The sequence below is a fragment of the Schistocerca americana genome, chromosome 7, assembly GCF_021461395.2.
Source record: "Schistocerca americana isolate TAMUIC-IGC-003095 chromosome 7, iqSchAmer2.1, whole genome shotgun sequence".
NCBI lineage: Eukaryota > Metazoa > Arthropoda > Insecta > Orthoptera > Acrididae > Schistocerca > Schistocerca americana.
In genome coordinates, this window is record NC_060125.1 from 375,920,841 (window position 1) to 375,939,119 (window position 18,279).

The 18,279-nt window shown below is 41.7% G+C and overlaps 1 protein-coding gene across 5 annotated transcripts in view; it reads left to right on the plus strand.

Moving 5' to 3' along the window:
* LOC124622098 overlaps positions 1-18,279 on the plus strand; it is a 118,140-nt gene that overhangs the window by 54,334 nt on the left and 45,527 nt on the right. For all 5 annotated transcript variants that reach the window (XM_047147700.1, XM_047147697.1, XM_047147695.1 and 2 more), the window contains one exon: positions 6,036-6,254. In XM_047147700.1, coding sequence (XP_047003656.1) covers positions 6,036-6,254 — 219 coding nt within the window. The remainder of the gene's footprint in view (positions 1-6,035; positions 6,255-18,279) is intronic.

The following is an 18,279-nucleotide window of genomic DNA, read 5'->3' on the forward strand; positions in this document are numbered from 1 at the left end:
AGATTTTAAAAATAGCCCCAAAAAATTTTGGTCATAAATAAAATCTATGAACACTACAAATAATTCAGTACCTTCTCTTGCTGACAGTATGGGTAATGTAACTGATGATGATAAACAGAAGGCAGAAATTCTAAACCTAGCTTTCAAAAACTCATTTACGGTAGAGGACTGCAGCACCATTTTCCCTTTCAATTATCGAACAAGCGCAAGGATGGCTGACATCATGTTTAGTGTATCTGGGATTGTAAAACAGTTAAGATCCTTAGACGCAACGAAGGCATCTGGCCCAGATGGTATCCCCGTAAGATTATATGTTGACTATGCTACAAATATAGCACCATTCTTATCCATCATCTATCAGAGATCATTGGAACAGTGGAAAGTTCCACAGGAGTGGAAGAAGGCCCAGGTCATAGCAATATATAAAAAGGGTAGAAAATCGGATGCACATAATTACTGGCCAATTTCACTGGCATCGATTTGATGTAGAATCATGGAACATATTTTGTGTTCAGACATAATGACCTTTCTAAACTTTGAGAAGCTCATCTGCAGAAACCAACACTGTTTTAGGAAACAGCAGTCATGCGAGACACAGCTGGCCCTCTTTGTGAATGATATACGACAGACTCTAGATACTGGTTCCCAGGTTGATGCCATATTTCTCGACTTTCGAAAGGCGTTTGACTCCGTTCCGCACTGTTGCTTGCTCCAAAAAGTGCGTGCTTGCGGTCTATCAAACGACATATGCGGTTGGATATAATGTTTTCTGACAGACAGGGAGCAGTGTGTCATCCCGAACGGGCTGACTTCAACAGAAACAAGCGTAACTTCAGGTGAGCCCCAGGGCAGCATAATAGGTCCGCTGCTTTTTACGATTTACATATATGTTCTGGTTGATGGTCTTGACAGTGGCATTAGACTGTTTGCCAATGATGCTGTAGTCTACAGGAAAGTAGTATCACATGAAAGTTGTGAACAAATCAATGAGGATTTGAAGAAAATAAATGCATGGTGTAATGACTGGCAGTTATCTCTCAATATTAGTAAGTGTAATGTACTATGTATAACAAGGCGAAAATCCCCATTAATGTACGAGTACAAAATAAATGCCCAGTCTTTGGAAGTGGTAACATCCGTCACGTATCTGGGTGTAACTATTCGAAATGATCTCAAATGGAATGATCAGATTACACAAGTAACGGGTAAGGCAAACTCTAGATGCAGTTTATTGGTAGAATCTGAAGCAATGCAGTCCTTCAACAAAGTTGTCCAGTCTTAGAGTATTACCAGTTGGGTCTTATTCAAGAGATTGAGAAGGTCCAAAGAAGAGTGGCAAGATTCGTAACTGGTACATTTAGCCATCGCTAGAGGGTTACACAGCTCATAGAAATTTTGAAGTGGGACACACTTCCAGATAGACGGCGCACTAAACGGAAGGGGCTGCTCACTAAATTCCGAAATCTGATCTTTACCGAGGATGTAGAGTGTATATTATTACCACCAACTTACATATTACACAATGATCACCATTCAAAGATAAGAGAAATTAGAGCTCGTACTGAGGCGTTCAGAAAGCAGTTTTTCCCTTGCGCGATCCGCTAGTGTAACAGGGGGGGAGGGGGGGGGGGGAGGAATATGACTTTGGCGTGAATTGTGCCCTCCGCCACACATCGCTTGGCGGCTAGCGGAGTATCTATGTAGATGTAGATGTAGAGTAGATGTAGATGTAAGAGTCCAACATTGAAGTTATCCAACATTGAAGTTATACGAGTAGCCAGCCTAGGTAAACTCAAGTTGGTCATTGCATGTTTTTATTGGCTACCTGATTCAGCCATAACAGGTGTACAATTCCAAAGAAAGTTCAGTACAGGTGATCCAGGCATTCTTGTGAAGTAGATCTGAACAAATTGTCCAAAAACTGTCTTGATCACCTAGCTCAACAACTCAGAAATATTTTAGATCTTGCTACGAACAGGCCTGGCCGTATCAACAGTGTCAGTATAGAGACAGGCATTAGCGTGTGTGGTGTCATCGTAGTGACTGGTTACAAGAGTTGATATCTATCAATAAGATGAGGTTTAATGCTGGAAAGAGCAGATAAGCAGTTGTTAGCATCCTACTTACACAATGAATTTGCCTCATTTAGTTCCAGTTTGATGAAAAGTTGAGGAATTATGGATAAAGCATAAACTGACTGTAAACTGCACACTGGAGAAGAGTGTACTGTGTAAGTGGATTAAGGATGGAAAAGAGCCATTGTCATTTAATAACAAAATTCAGAAAATGCTGAGGAAACAGAGATTGTTGCATTCTTGGTTTGATAGATGCGCGAAGCGTACAATAGATGCGTGAAGCATGCAACAGCATCCACCGTCAAATCTTAGTGAAAGCTCTTGCAGGGAACATGATAAAATTGTAGTCCAATGTAAAATCACTAAGTGGATTGAACGCTTCTATTCAGTCACTTGTTGGTCAGTTGGGTGTGGCAGTAGAACAGCAAAAGGAAAGCTACAGCTTTAAATTTTGCATTAAAAATTAATAAATAAAAAATTTGTGCAAGGGAATCCAAAACACACACACACACACACACACACACACACACACACACACACATCATCCTCTGATCATCACACAGCCTTCTATAAGGAGGCCTTAGACATAGGCATCCCTGAAGTTGAGAAGCAACTGGAAAACAAGTAAGCCAATAGGTCCGGATGGAATCCCAGTATGGTTTTACAGAGTACTCTGTGAAATTAGCCCCTTGCTTGGCTTGGATTTATCACAAATCTCTCAGCCAGTGCAAAGCCATAAGTGACTGGAAGAAAAGTACATGTACTGCTGTATAACTGCGTATCAACACGCCAAAAGGCGGAAAAAGAACAAATCTGTACCCGTCAAAGCCAAAAACCATCACTGTGTGGAGAAGATTGTTGTGATACTCGTGATTGATTATAAAGGAGCTCTTGTCATCTGTTTTCTCCACGAACATCATACAGTGAATGCCGCATACTATTGCCAGTTTTTGGACCAAACAAAACTTGCATATCGTCAGAAAAGGCATGCATTTCCAATGTGGGATGTGAGCTTGGTTTATGACAATGCATTACCCCACACAGCTGTCTCAACTTTGCAAAAGCTCAGGAATTGTTCTTGACCACAGTCTGGATTTATTGTCCTGCGATTTTCATTTGTTTGGACCACCAAAGGAAGCAGTCGGGTGACACAGATTTGATGATGATTGCATTGTTGATGTGTTTGTGTGCAACTGGCTGGTCACAGCCATATTCATTTTATGAAAATATGATTGAGAAACTATGTATCCATGGGGAAAATATATTTTCCATTCTAGAGGCTGTATAGAAAAACTGAATTTGTGTGTCTGAATTTTTCTCAAGCTTACATAAATTGGTTTATATTTGATACACACTTATACAATTTGCACAGGGACTACAAAGACAAGATGAGAGAAATAAGGGCTTATGCAGAGGCATATAGACAGTTGTTTTTCCCTCACTCCATTAGTGAGTGAAACAGGAAAGGGAAGGCTAGTACTGGCACAAGTATGTGTGTGGATACAGGTGGAAAGATAAAGCTATCCTCAATCTAGAGGTCAGTTTCCTCTACAAGGCATTCTCCAGCTGTTTATACGGTGATCTGCAGTGTGGACTTCAAATGGTGCAGCTTGGTGTTTTTCATGTATAAAAATTATTTACCCAAGATAAAAGAATCAATAAGCGAGAGACCAAACTCTAGGACTGATTAAGAGCTGGTCTTGGAGTTTTGGATTTGTAGTGTGGCATTTAGCTTGCTGCTTCACCAGCCTCGAACATAGATAGGAAGTACGCATTGAGTCAGTTAGTTGCACATGGTTCATAATTTGCATGGAAGTTATATTGTGTACCTCTTGTTGACAATACTAAACATGGGGGAAAATATACATACATCAAAAAAAGTTTTGCATCACCTCGGTTCCGAGAGTTCTGGAGCCTGTACAGAAAATCGGAATAGAGATCAACATAAACATCATTTCCACCCTTTTTATTGCTCATGATAACCACACATTGTATGTTGTACTACTATACAGCAAGACCTCCAGAGGTGGTGGTCCAGATTGCTGTACACTCCGGTAGCTCTAATACCCAGTAGCACATCCTCTTGCATTGATGCATGCCTGTACTTGTTATGGCATACTATCCACAAGTTCATCAAGACACTGTTGGTCTAGATTGTCCCACTCCTCAACGGCGATTCGGCATAAATCCCTCAGAGTGGTCGGTGGGTCACGTCGTCCATAAACAGCCCTTTTCAATCCATCCCAGGCATGTTTGATAGGGTTCATGTCTGGAGAACATGCTGGCCACTCAAATTGTTGTCCACGAAGATGAAGGCCTCACCAATATGCTGCCAATATGGTTGCACCATCGGTCGGAGGATGGCATTCACGTATCGTACAGCTGTTACGGTGCCTCCCATGATCACCAGCAGCGTACATCGGCCCCACATAATGCCACCCCAAAACAGCAGGGAACCTCCACCTTGTTGCACTCGCTGGACAGTGTGTCTAAGGCGTCCAGCCTGACCAGGTTGCCTCCAAACATGTATCCAACAATTGTCTGGTTGAAGGCATATGTGACACTCATTGGTGAAGAGAACGTGATGCCAATCCTGAGCAGTCCATTTGGCATGTTGTTGGGACCATCTGTACCGTGCTGCATGGTGGTTGTGGGTCCCATCTGTACTGCGCTACATGATGGCATGGTTTGCAAAGATGGACCTCCCCATGGATGTCAGGAGTGAAGTTGCGCATCGTGCAGTCTATTGCGCACAGTTTGAGTCATAACGTGAAGTACTGTGGCTGCACGAACAGCATTATTCAACATGTTGGCATTGCTGTCAGGGTTCCTCAGAGTCATAATCTGTGGGCATGGTCATTTACTGCAGTATTAGCCGTTGGGCAGCCTTAGTGAGGCATGTCATCGACAGTTACTGTCTTTCTGTATCTCCTCCATGTCCGAACAACATCGCTTTCGTTCACTCTGAGACGCGTGACTCTTCCCGTGTTGAGAGCCCTTCCTGGCATAAAGTAACGATGCAGACGCGATCGAACTGCAGTATTGATCATCTAGGCAGGGTTGAACTACTGACAACACAAGCCATGTACCTTTCTGGTGGAATGACTGGAAGTGATCGACTACTGGACCCTCTCCGTCTAATAGGCACTGCTCACGCATGGTTGTTTACATCTTTGGGCAGGTTTAGTGACATATCTGAACAAAGTGATTGTGTCTGTGATAAAATATCCACAGTCAACTTCTTTCTTCAGGAGTTCTGGGAATAGGGCTGATGCAAAACTTTTTTGATGTTTTTATAAAAATTCATTTAAATAGCAAAATTAAATTATTTCTCTTCAAATAATGGAAATCCAGGTTTGAATACTAACCATGTAGGAAAATACATATTGCTACTTATTGTAAATATGACACGCCAGTTGCAGACATACACAGTTAAAAGATGCATAAAGCTGTCAGCCACATTATTTGTCAGTAAAACACACACACACACACACACACACACACACACACACACACACACAAGCGATCGTACCTCACACCCACGTGACTCCCAACTACAGCATCTCGCTTATTTAAACATGAGGCTGCTGTTATGCAATTTCTTCGTTAACATGCTCCAGAACCCAAGTGTGAAGCGTGAAGCTATTTTCCTCACTTTTGGTAAGAAAAGTATAAAGGAATTGTGTTTTATATATGTGAAACCATCACACAGTTGAAAAAAATCATGAAGGGTCACATACATTTCTAAATAAAATAAGGTGTATTTAGTGAATAAAATGTTATTTGTTTAGGTAATGACATTCATAAACATTAAATAGTTGGTGTAGTTACATATTTTTATTTCACATTTTTTGTGTATTCCTTAAGTATGTTTTCAACTACATGCTTTTTTTGTTCTAAACTATTTTATTGTTAAAGAAGTGCATTTCAAATATTACATATGATTTTTTTGTTATACAGATCTTGGCTGCTACTACAGCTCGGCGGCTGGCTGTGGTGGATGTAGAACGTGGTGAGCAGTTGGTTGCATATGACAATTGTGCCTTCAGTGGACGTGATCGCACAGGCCTAGCTGCAGATCCAGCATGTCCTCACATGGCTGTTCTTGTCAATGTTAATGGAAGGGGCCTCACACTTCTTGACTTACGCATGCCTCTTCCTTTGGATTTTGTGTATGATGTAAGAACTGTTATCAAAGGTTAAAGATTCACCTGTTACACTTTACACAAGCTTTTCACACTTGGTTAAGCAAAATTAATTTATATTCACCAACATCAAGAAGATATGCCACAAGCAACAGCATCGCTAGTACCATGCAGATGTTTTTATTAACGACATAGAAATGTTTGTTTAGCAAGAGAACTAAACATGCTTGTAAAATTTTATATTTGAAGAGACATTGGTAATATTTTGATCAGATTTAACCCTTCTGAGGATGATGATGAACAGCTGCTTGTGAGTCTCAGCTACATGGGACTGTGGAATTGACAGCTTATTAGTGAACAAGAGTCAGTAGTTATGTAGATTTCTACATCACCAACAAAAATCAAGCCCACTAATTAAAAAATATATGTGGGGAAGTACTGTGTGCTAATGCCATCATTCACAATACTTTGTATCACATCACATAAGCAGTACAGACCTACGAAATATAGTGAAAATAAAAAAAACAATCTGATACACTATTTTCCACAGACCTACGAAATATAGTGAAAATGGAAAACATTCTGATACACAATTTTCCAATTCATTTATGTGCAAAAGACAAATTGAAAAACAATAACAACAATTTTTTTTTTAAAAAAAGGTCAATCTATCGTACCTCAAAAACATTTTCATTAGAAACAATTACATTGTTGAAAGTATGTAAAAATATGCTTACCGAAATAATGTGAAGCTTGGACATTAACAAATGCACAACATTAGACCACAAAGAGGCAGGGAGGGAAGGAAAGGTATTAAAATTTCATTTCATAACTTTTTTTTAATTTGTTTTTATTGGACCAGACAGCAGGAAGCTATAACAAACTATATCAACAAGATGTTATTGTGTTTATAATCACTTGGATGAAGCATTCCTTACAACAGGAAAGGAAAATGTGAGACACAAAATGCAATAAGTAGATAACAGCCCTAATAAGCTCAAAATAAGTATGATGTGCTACAGGAGTTAGAAGCATAATTAAATGAATTCAAGCTACCATCAGATGTGAAAAACCTGAATTTTGTCCTTCCACAATAAATAAATAAATAAATCTGTTGTATACTATATTGTGATACCATGCAGCCTTTCAGCTGAGCTACTAACAATTATTCACTGTAATATAATCATAACTATTTCTGTTTTTGGAAACAGACACAGCCAGTGTGTTTATATTTAGGTAATTTCCATTTTCCTTGGTTAACTCGGCTAGAATTTCTAAATTTTTATTCTGTACCTTCTGAGCCATTCATGGTGGTTTGACAGTAAATCACCTTCAGTTCTCAAGCTGCGCCATTGTAATAATGATGGAATAGTTTCATATTGTGGTATTACATCTGTGTTGATAACACGGTGAAGAAAAAATGACACACTTGTCATTCAGCATGCGATTTCTCATCTCAGATCAAGGCAAAAGTATATCTAGCAAAACCTAGTCCAGCCAATAGGTTTAATAGAAATGTGATTTTAAAAACAAGGCTCTGGCAGTGCTGTAACTGCATGCATTGTGACCAAGAATAGGTAGCACGAACTATACAATGTGCCAGAACTGTCCCATTAGCTCAGTGAGACTAGGCAGTGCTATGGGGAATGGGTATTCAGAGTCACCAATGTTGGAGACGAGGTTCTGCCAAACATATTTTTCCCAGTTAAAGCATCAAATTGTATCGAATTTACACCTCTACAATGTGGTATCTTGTGTGTTTCTTTCTGTTACTATTACCCTCATTTAAACACTAAGACATAATATGAACTTCTTACACACAAAAATGACTACATTGTTTCGTCCATGACACAAATAAAGCCAATAGAAAATAATAGAGGATACAGTCACCTCACCTGTGTCCAATGGGGTACAAAAAACACAATAGGTAGGCTACAATAGATTGCACATTACGCAACGCACAGTAATTCCATGAAGTACATTTGACATTGAGGCTTCTCTTTGCAGAGCTGGTGTGTACATGTACCAGCAACATTCATTGTAGAGAATATGTTCAAAGTGACCACCCTGCAGTTGCAAACACTTCACCACTCGTCCCCACAAATACAAATATAGTGGATTAAGGTCCGGAAAATGTGGAGCCAGAGCATTAGACTTCCATGAGCATTCCGTTTCCTTGGAAATGCTTCATTTAAATAGTTACACACTTTCATTCCAAAGCATGGCAGTGCACCATTGTACGGAAATCATAGCTGACACCGAACACCAGGTGCAACATTTTTTAATGCATAAAGCAAAGTATTACAAAGAAACGTACTATATAGGGGGATATTCAGCTTGTTCGGCAATAGATAAGGGCCCAAAAACACTCGTCCAATATTTCCAACCCACAGGTTTATGCCAAAGTGCGCCTGAAAGCCATGTTTATTGGGTAACGGGACTTGTGTTCCGATCTATAAAGGCTATTGTGGAGGTTGAAAATACCTTCACAAGTGAAGCTAGATTTAATAAGTTTCCTTTAATTTATGTCTATGGTCACAAACTTTTTCTTAAAAGATTACCGTTTTCGGTCTTTAATGACCATCATCAGATCTGCAGCAAAAATGGGGAAAACATAAATACACTCGCAAACTGTATACAGCTTAAGAACAATACATAGAACATAATGAAAAGTAGTACTGACAAAATTTACATTTGTGTGCTTTAAATATGAAGATGCATACCTGTTTCATAAAAACAAAGTCCTAATGTACTGTAGCCATGGTAGCATCAAATGTTACATGTGGAATCAGCACCAGCATCGTCAAATACGTATAAATAACATCACATGCACGAGTCATGTTGTCAGTAGTACTGCTTTTTAAAACAAGCTGCCGTACAGTAGCCACAAGATGTTTGTGCAGTAAGTTCACCAGATGTCGCTAATGTCGGCATACACTAGTTTTCAATAATTAATTGAAACACCAAAAATAAATTGGGATATAATAGTTGAAGTCTGTGATAAGCTTATAACGTATAAAAGGCATTACAGTAATAAAAAGCAATAAAAAGAAGAACACAAAAAAACTAATATTGTTAAAAAGAGGAAGAGTTAAAAAACAGTGGTTGACATGTGCTCTAGTGTCAATATTCTAGATAATGACATAAGTATTAACCACCGTTGATAGTGTACTGGGTAATATTAAACAACCATAAAACAAATTGCTAAAGGAGCCATAAATGAAAGAAAACATAGTGCTGCACGTAATCAGCGCCCTCTGTTAGCGCTAATGCCAGAATTCCGCGCAGGCGGGAATTGGTTGGAGGAATGTGACCAGCAGAGGGCCCCCTTGTACCCTACGGTACTCCGTTGCAAGAAAAGAATGATAAAATTCCGTAACAGTGGATGATCCACATTATCTGATTAATGTAGTCTATGAAATGAATAGAGAAGGAACAAGAACTTACTAGAGTCATGTGTAGAATGTATGAAAATAAAGTAAATACATGATGCACTCAATACTAGGTGAACTTATCAACACACTTTGTATAACAGAGGCGTGCAGTGATTAGAGTACAACATTGTCAAATAAAGCAAAGTAGGCATGGGGCACAAAGTCATTTTGCCAGTTAAGCTGTTTAGACGGTTTTCCATTTTTTGCTTCAAGCTCCTCTAACAAATTAAGCGCACGGCCTTTTTCCACTCTGTGAAGAATACGCATACAACTCTCAAAGCTCCCTGTGAAATGACCGGTTTCAGATAAATGCTGTCCCAAAACCGTTTTGTTTCGTGGTTGTGAGTGTTGTTTAAACCTTATTTATTTTTGGTGTTTCAATTCATTATTGAAAACTAGTGTATGCCGACATTAGCGACATCTGGTGAACTTACTGCACAAACGTCTTGTGGCTACTGTACGGCAGCTTGTTTTAAACAGCAGTACTACTGACAACATGACTCGTGCATGTGATGTTATTTATACGTATTTGATGATGCTACTGTGGCTACAGTAAATTAGGACTTTGTTTTTATGAAACGGGTATGCATCTTCATATTTAAAGCACACAAATGTAAATTTTGTCAGTATTACTTTTCATTATGGTCTATGTATTGTTCTTAAGCTGTATACAGCTTGCGAGTGTATTTATGTTTTTCCCATTTTTGCTGCAGATCTGATGATGGTCATTAAAGACCGAAACCAGTAATCTGTTAGCAAAAAGTTTGTGACTATAGACGTAAATTAAAGGAAACTTATTACATATACGGGTCACTGTTTTTTCGCGACGATGTCGCAGCTGTGAAGCTAGATTTGTTAGTCTATATCACTTCACGTATAAAATGTTTGCTATCTTCCACTTGGTGCAAATTCCATTCATAAAAATTAACTCGTCGACTGTGGTCTTCTGGCGAGTAGTGTTGAGTTAATGTGTAATGATATGGATGCAGTTCTTTGTCGTGCAACACGTCAACAATCTGTCTTTGAGATATCTGGACTGCCTTGCAGAGTAATGGATACTTTGCGAAGGTGATTGGTGAGCGGTTTCAAGAATCGCGTCCTGCCATTTTTGTGGCGTTGTCTAGTTCTTGGGCAACCTCTGTCCATTACTTGTGGACAAAGATTATCAGCTTCTAGAAGGTGTTGCTCCAGGTAAACAAAAACATTGTTATTGGGATGTTACCTTTTGAGGATACCATGTGGTATACGCATGAGCAGCAGCAGCAGCTTGGTTATTGGGTTCACCCAGCACCAGCACCTCCCCCCAGGGGACTCGCCACTCTTTGGGTTTTGTTTTCGGCTACCACGGGGCCCCAGCCTTTGCAGCATCTTTTCTCTTCTGTGCTGCATGTGTATCTCTTGCTATTCTTTTTCCCTCCCTTGGGGAACTTGTTTGGGATGTTTTGGGAAATATGTTCTGCATATTCAGTAGCCACACTCTCTCCACTGTTTTTTGTTCCTTTATCCTTTATTTGTTCCCCTTCTCCTACCCTTCCTCCACTTCAGCATTTGAGATTCCTCTTTTTCTTCTTCCTCCCTGTGTTCTACCGAAGGCCAGCCCACGGGTCTGATGTGTAACAGATGACAGGGTAAAATTATATATAAAAACAAAGATGAGGTGACTTACCGAACAAAAGCGCTGGCAGGTCGATAGACACACAAACAAACACAAACATACACACAAAATTCAAGCTTTCGCAACAAACTGTTGCCTCATCAGGAAAGAGGGAAGGAGAGGGGAAGACGAAAGGAAGTGGGTTTTAAAGGAGAGGGTAAGGAGTCATTCCAATCCCGGGAGCGGAAAGACTTACCTTAGGGGGAAAAAAGGACAGGTATACACTCGCACACACGCACATATCCATCCACACATACAGACACAAGCAGACATATTTGACAGGGTAACGCGTAATTCCCAGCTCCAGGCTGACAGATATGGTTTGCCTGTACCTCATAGTACAGGCCAGGTCTAGGGTGGGGTAATTGCCTGAGCTGCTACCTTCCCAAATTGCCGAATGGTCCCTCTGTCAAGTGTTTGGGAGGTGTGACCTGACGTGTAAACGAACACCTAAGGTGGGTGCGCCACCTTCTGAGGGGCCTCCCCAGTTGGAAGGAGCACACCATTGAAGAAGCTGGCAATCATGGGGGGATTTTCTCATAATGAGCCAATCATCTTCTCTACAATCAATATCTACCAAACGTAAACAGAATGAGGCTAACGATTCAAAGACCCTGCCAGGTGCACCATGGTTCCTTGTGGTTTCATGTCCTGAAGGCAGTCAGTCCTTTGCTACATTAAATCTGTTTGTTATTCAGGAAGGTGTTGATGTAATTGCTGGCCCTGTGAAATCCTGCTTTCGTGTATGAGATGGCTTTTGATTTTGTGGACTGCTTCTGATTTTCGAGCACAACTACTTCTTGTAGCTTCTCTCCTCCACTGCTACCCTGTTTGTGTTGAGGCCCATCAAACACTGAATTCCTCCTGTCGTGTTATTCACACGAGGCTGCTTGATGATCTGACTGAGTCAGAAATCCAGACATACCTCTCTGATCCAGGGTGTCATTGCAGTCCGTCGAGTGATGCAAAAGGTAGATGCATCATTATTGCTCATATGCACTCCTTTTCTCACTTTTGATAGAGTGGTGCTTCCATCAAAGATCAAAGCAGGCTATGAAGTTATCACAGTCCGACCATACATTCCGAACCTAATGTGCTGCTACCAGTGTCATCTTTACAACCGCACTCGACTGTCCTGTCGACACCCGGCCAAATGTGTAACCTTGGTAGGGATGCTCATGAGAGTAATTATCTGCCTCTATCCAATTGCAATGGCGATAATGCAGCCTCCTCCTGAGATTGACCCTTGTGCATCTCGATGAGTGGGCTGTCCAGAATTTCGTGGTGAAGGAAAAAATGCCTTCAACTGTTGCTCGCAAGCTGTTGGCTAGTTGGAAACCCTGAGTTTTACCATCCAGCAGTTACAGTACTGTTCTTGCTACATCTCACTCCATGAAGGACATGGCCATGCAGACATGTGACCTCAAATTCAGCACTGTGGTTATGAAATCTCCCAGTGTTATGGTAGCATCCCCGTCTCCTCCTCCAGCTGTGCAGCAAGGGACCAAACTTTCGCCTCATGGGGCAAAGTCACCTGCTACACAACTAGCAGGCCGGAAAGGACAGAAGCAATACTTTTGCGAAGACTTTGTGCACCCCTTCAGCCAACAAACATCTTGAGTTTTCCTGTGCCAACCAGAAAGGCTCCTAGAAGTCCTACAAAAGCAAATTATCTTCTCCTTCCCTAATCGAAGACCATCTTCAATGGTGTCGCCACGTGATAACCTTGCCCAGCTGATCTCCATGTTGCCAGTGTGCACCACCAACAGTTTTTCTGCCTGGGACTCAGCAGATAGGGAGAGAGAGAATGCCGACACCTCTGTAGATCTCGTGGAGCAGGATCCTCCAGCCTCTGCACCCTGTAGCAGTGAGTCTTCGAAGGCTGGCACTTGGCAGCTGCCGAGGTGACACCTCTTCATTTTGTACCCCCTCCCCGTTCCTCATTATGATTCTCCTCCAGTGGATCATTCGCGGCCTTCAATCCCAGAAAGAGAACTTGTGGTTGCTCTTAGAATCACAGCATGCGCTTGTTCTCTGCCTCCAGGAAACAAAATTTCATCCTCACAATCGCTTTGAGCTCTTGCGTTTCTTCTCGGTGTGCTTTGACCTTCCCCCGCGAGGACGGCATTCCATCTAATGGGGGAGTCATGCTGCTCATCTAGAATTACATTCATTGTCACCCCCATCTCCCTGACTACCCGGCTTCAAGCTTTTGCATTCCGCCTTTTCCTTCCTCACTTGACATTTTCCCTTTCTACTATTTACAGCCCTCTGTCATTCATTGTCAGCAGGGCAGACTTCCTTCAGCTTATTGGGCAACTCCCTCACCTCTTCTGCTGCTCGGTGCTTTAATGTGCACCATCCCCTTTGGGCTTGCCCAGAACCTGTCAGAGAGGTGCCCTCGTGGCTGACCTTTTCAGTCACCTTAACATGGGAGAACCCATGTCCCTTTCAGACTCCACTCACACCTATTCACTTTTGGACCTCTCCTTCTGCACTGCCCAGCTTGCCTATCATCTCAAGTGATCCGTTCTCTCTGACTCGTACTCAAGCAACCATTTCCCATGTGCTATCAGATTGCAGACTCCTACCCCACCTATGTGCACACCTAAATGGCAGCTTTCTAAGGCCAACTGGAGGCTTTACCTGTCCCTGGCGACCTTCAATGAATTGCAGTTGCTATGACCAGATAGAATATCTTACAAATATTGTCCTTATCGCCTTAGAATGTTCCATCCATCACACTTCCTCCTTGCCCTGCTGTGTCCCAGTCCGTTATTAAACTTATGCGTGCTGCGACGCAAATCACACAGGGAGACGTGCTCTCCACATTTATGACCATCATCCTACGATGGCCACCTGTATTTGTTACAAACAGTTGCAGGCACAGTGTCTTTGCATTCTTTGGGATAGGAGAAAAGCTAGCTGGTTTTCCTTTACTATTTGTTTTAACAGTTCCACACCATTTTCCGTCATGTGGGCCAGCCTCCAAGAGCTCTCAGGGTCCAAGGTTCATCCCCGAATTTCTACCCTACTGCTATCTCCAACACCTTGGGCTGCTATTTTGTGGAGATATTGAGCTCCACTCACTGTCACCCGCTTTCCTCCATCAGAAATGAGTGGAGGAGGCTCAGGCGATATCCTTCTCTTCAGAATTTGTGAGTGCTACAATGATGCCTTTACTATGAGGGAGCTAGATCTTGCTCTCACTCCATCCTGATCCTCCGGCGTAGGGCCGGACAATGTTCACATTCAGATGTTGCAGAACCTTTCTCTTGCGGACAAACACTTTCTCCTTCATATGTGCAGTTGCATCTGGCAGAGGGTATGTTTCCCACATGCTGCCGTGAAGCCACTGTCATACCAATACCTAAGCCCAACAAGGACAAACACCTTCCGTCTAGTTATCACCCCATTTATCTCGTCGTCTTTATGTGCAAGGTGATGGAACGTGTGACTCATGCCCGGCTGGTATGGTGGCTCGAGTCTTGCAGTTTACTAACCACTGCACAGTATGGATTTCAAGTGCACCGTTGTGCGGTTGACCGTCTTGTTTGTCAACTTAGGTGTCATGAATGTGTTTCTTTGGGAATATCAGACTGTGGCCATGTTTTTCGATTTGGAGAAAGCCTACAACACCTGCAGGGGGACTGGTATCCTTACTCTCTACATGTGGGGCTTCCATGGCCACATGCCCTGTTTCCTTCAGGAATTCTCAAAATACTGAGTTTTCAAAGGTACATGTGGGTTCTGACTTGTTGAACACCTTTATCCTGGAAAACGGTGCGCCTCGGGGTTCCGTCCTGAGCGTCATCCTCTTTGCTGTCGCCCTTAGTCCTATTCTGGCCTGTCTCCCACTGGGCATCTCTGGCTCCCCTTTTGTTGACAGTTTTGCCATCTGTTGCAGTTCTTCACGAAGTTGTCTCCTTGAGCAACATCATCAGTTATGCTTCAATTGTCTTCACTCATGGAGCATCGACAATGGCTTCCGCTTTTCCACTGCCAAAACAATTTGTATGAATTTTTGGCAGTGCTGTTGGTTACACTGCCTTTATATCTTGCACCTGTTACTCTTCTGTTCATTGAAAGTGTAAAATTCCTGGGGCTCATGATTGATAGGAAAATTTCTTGGTCCTCTGACGTGTCTTACCTGTCCGCCTGCTGTATGCGGTTCCTCATGTTCTGTGTGTCCTCAGTGGCACTTCCTGGATAGCAGATTGGACAACCCTCCTCTTTTTGTATCAGTCCTTTGTCCGTTCAAAACTAGATTATGAGTGTTTTGTTTATGATCTTCACATCTGTCCCTCTTATGCTGTCTCGATAATATCCACCATCGTGGCATCCATTTGGCCATTGGCACCTTTTACACTAGCCCAATTGAGAGTCTGTATACTGAAGCAACCGAACTACCACTGTCATGTCATGGTGACTTTCTCCTCAGCAGATATGCATGCAATTTGTCTGCCATGCTGGGCCACCCATCCTACACCACCTTCTTTGATGATTTCTTTGCTTACCAGTATCAGGCGCATCTGACTTCTCTGTTACCTCCTGGAGTTCGCTTTCGGCTCTTGCTTCAGGAGCTCTCACTTTATGCTACCTGCACTTTCCCAATGGGCGTGAACCCTTCACCACCTTTGCCTCAGTGTGCTGTACAGCATCCATCCCTTATTACAACGTATACAGGAAAGCTGCCACTTGCTCACTCTTGATGGAGCCACTGTGATATTTATGTCGGTTCCTGATCACATCAGTCTTGCAGGAAACGAAGGTGCTGATGCTGCTGCCAAGGCTGCAGCCCTCGTACCTTGGCCCGCTAATTCTTCCGTTCCCTCCAATGATACCTGTGTTACTGTCTGTCAGCAGGTGGTGTTACTTTGGCATCACTACTGGTCTTCCTTTTATGAGAACAAACTCTGGGCAATTAAGCCTCTCCCATCAGCTTGGACGACCTCCTCTCGGCCCTCTCGCCTCGAGATCAGTTCATCTAGGTAGTGTATTGGGCACTGTGTCTTCAGCCATTGCCATTTGTTAAGTGGTGCTCCCCCACCACTATGTTCTCATTGCCCTCAACAGTTTGCCATTTCCTAATGGAATGCCCTTTTTTTTAACCACTTATGTTTTCATTTGTGTTTGGCATCTGAGTTGCCGGCCATTTTAGCCTACGATATGTGGGTTGTCAATAGCATTTTACTTTTTATCTGTCTTAGCAATATGCTGAAGGACATTTAATCGTTAGTTCATGACCTCCGTTTCTCTATGGCATATTTTATGGACCTTTCTCCAAGTCCCTTTATATAGCTGTCTTTTCTTCCGTCGCTTGGGGTTAACGAGTAGTCATTTTTAACGCCTTTCCTTTTTTCCTTAGTGTTCTACAGTTCTGACATGGGCGCAAATGACACTAGTTGTTTTCGTGCACAAAAAACAAAACAAAACAAAACTCAAAGCATAGTGGCATATTCATCATTTGTGTACTCCATCAGGAAGCTACCCTATATGAACTTGACAGGACCAGTTATGGTTGTGCACTATGTGATTAATAGACATGCATTCAGTTTAATGGAGCCCACTGTCATGTGGTAGGCTATTGTCATGTGACAAAATGATGTCATGTTTTTTTAAACAATGAGAACTAGGGAATGGGTGGCTAAAAATTAATGGAAGAACCTGATGAGGATTCGAACCATAGGTTTGTGGTGGATGTAGGTTTGGGGTTTGACATCCCAGCAGTTTATTCAGTGAGCTGCGATGGCAAGTATGGTAGTGTGGGGTGATACATGTTCCTCTGTACATTCTGATACATTGCATGATGTGACAGTGGTGCAAGTTTCTTATCTTCATACATGTGTTTCCAAAATGCACTTAATCTGATTTTGCTAGATAAACTTTTGTCTTGAATCTGGATGTGGAATTGCATGCTGACCTCCAAGTGTGGCATTTTTTTCTGTACACTGTATATGAAATAATGACTCCACCTTTGCTGGTTAATGCTAGTTTATTCTGTCAAGCGCAACATGTTTTGGGTGTTACGTGGATTTTCAAGCACATTTGCTGAAACAAGAGGACATATATAATGCGATGGTCTGAGCCGTTTCCAGTACTGACAGTTATCAGTTGAACACCAATCATGAAGTACATAAGGCAGTCACCCATATCTTCATACAGCATTTGTTAATTTTTAGTATAATCAAACGTCATAGAGTTAAATTTCAAAGCTTTTTGCAAAGGTAGCTGTCGAACTCCATCTGCTAATGTGACTATTGCTGGTTTGTTACACAGCCTGATGCCTGTGTCGCCATATTGTTGAGAAAAAGATACAGTCTTAGTTAGAATAATATGAATGTCGAACTGTATAAGAAATAAAACAATTCCGTAGGCTTGTGAGTGTTACAAAATTCCTCATTCCATACATGACATTTGGGCTTTCAACAGTTATCGTTACTGCCATCTACGGTAGAATCATGTTAGAGCTTCTGGTCTGTGATACTATCTAATATATTGATCATACTTCCTTATAATAACCTCACAGTGAAAGAAATTCACTTGCAGCAGTTCGTGAATCTCACTAGATGTCCATCCCAACATTACTTTAACGTGCAAAAAAAGACAGAAATGGTGAACTGCCTCTGAAAGTGCTACTCAAGTGGAAAATATATTGTTAATTCGGTCACTTTATGGGAAATCATTCCACACCAGTTGGTACATGTGCATGACTGGTTTTCATCATCTTGCCTCTAAATAGAAGTCTGTTACTGTTCAATCCAAACCCTACACTGTCTCTGTGAATGATTTACAAAACACCTTCAGCAAAAGCAGAACTTCATTTCATCAGTAATGAAGTAATACTTCAAACCTATCTGGCTTGTATTTTGAAGGTTTCTGCCGTGAGAAAAATGCAGAGTATTTCTCAAGTTTTTCATAATGAACTCCTTCAGCTAATTTGCTTGCTCTTGAACAACTAGCCCTTGTTT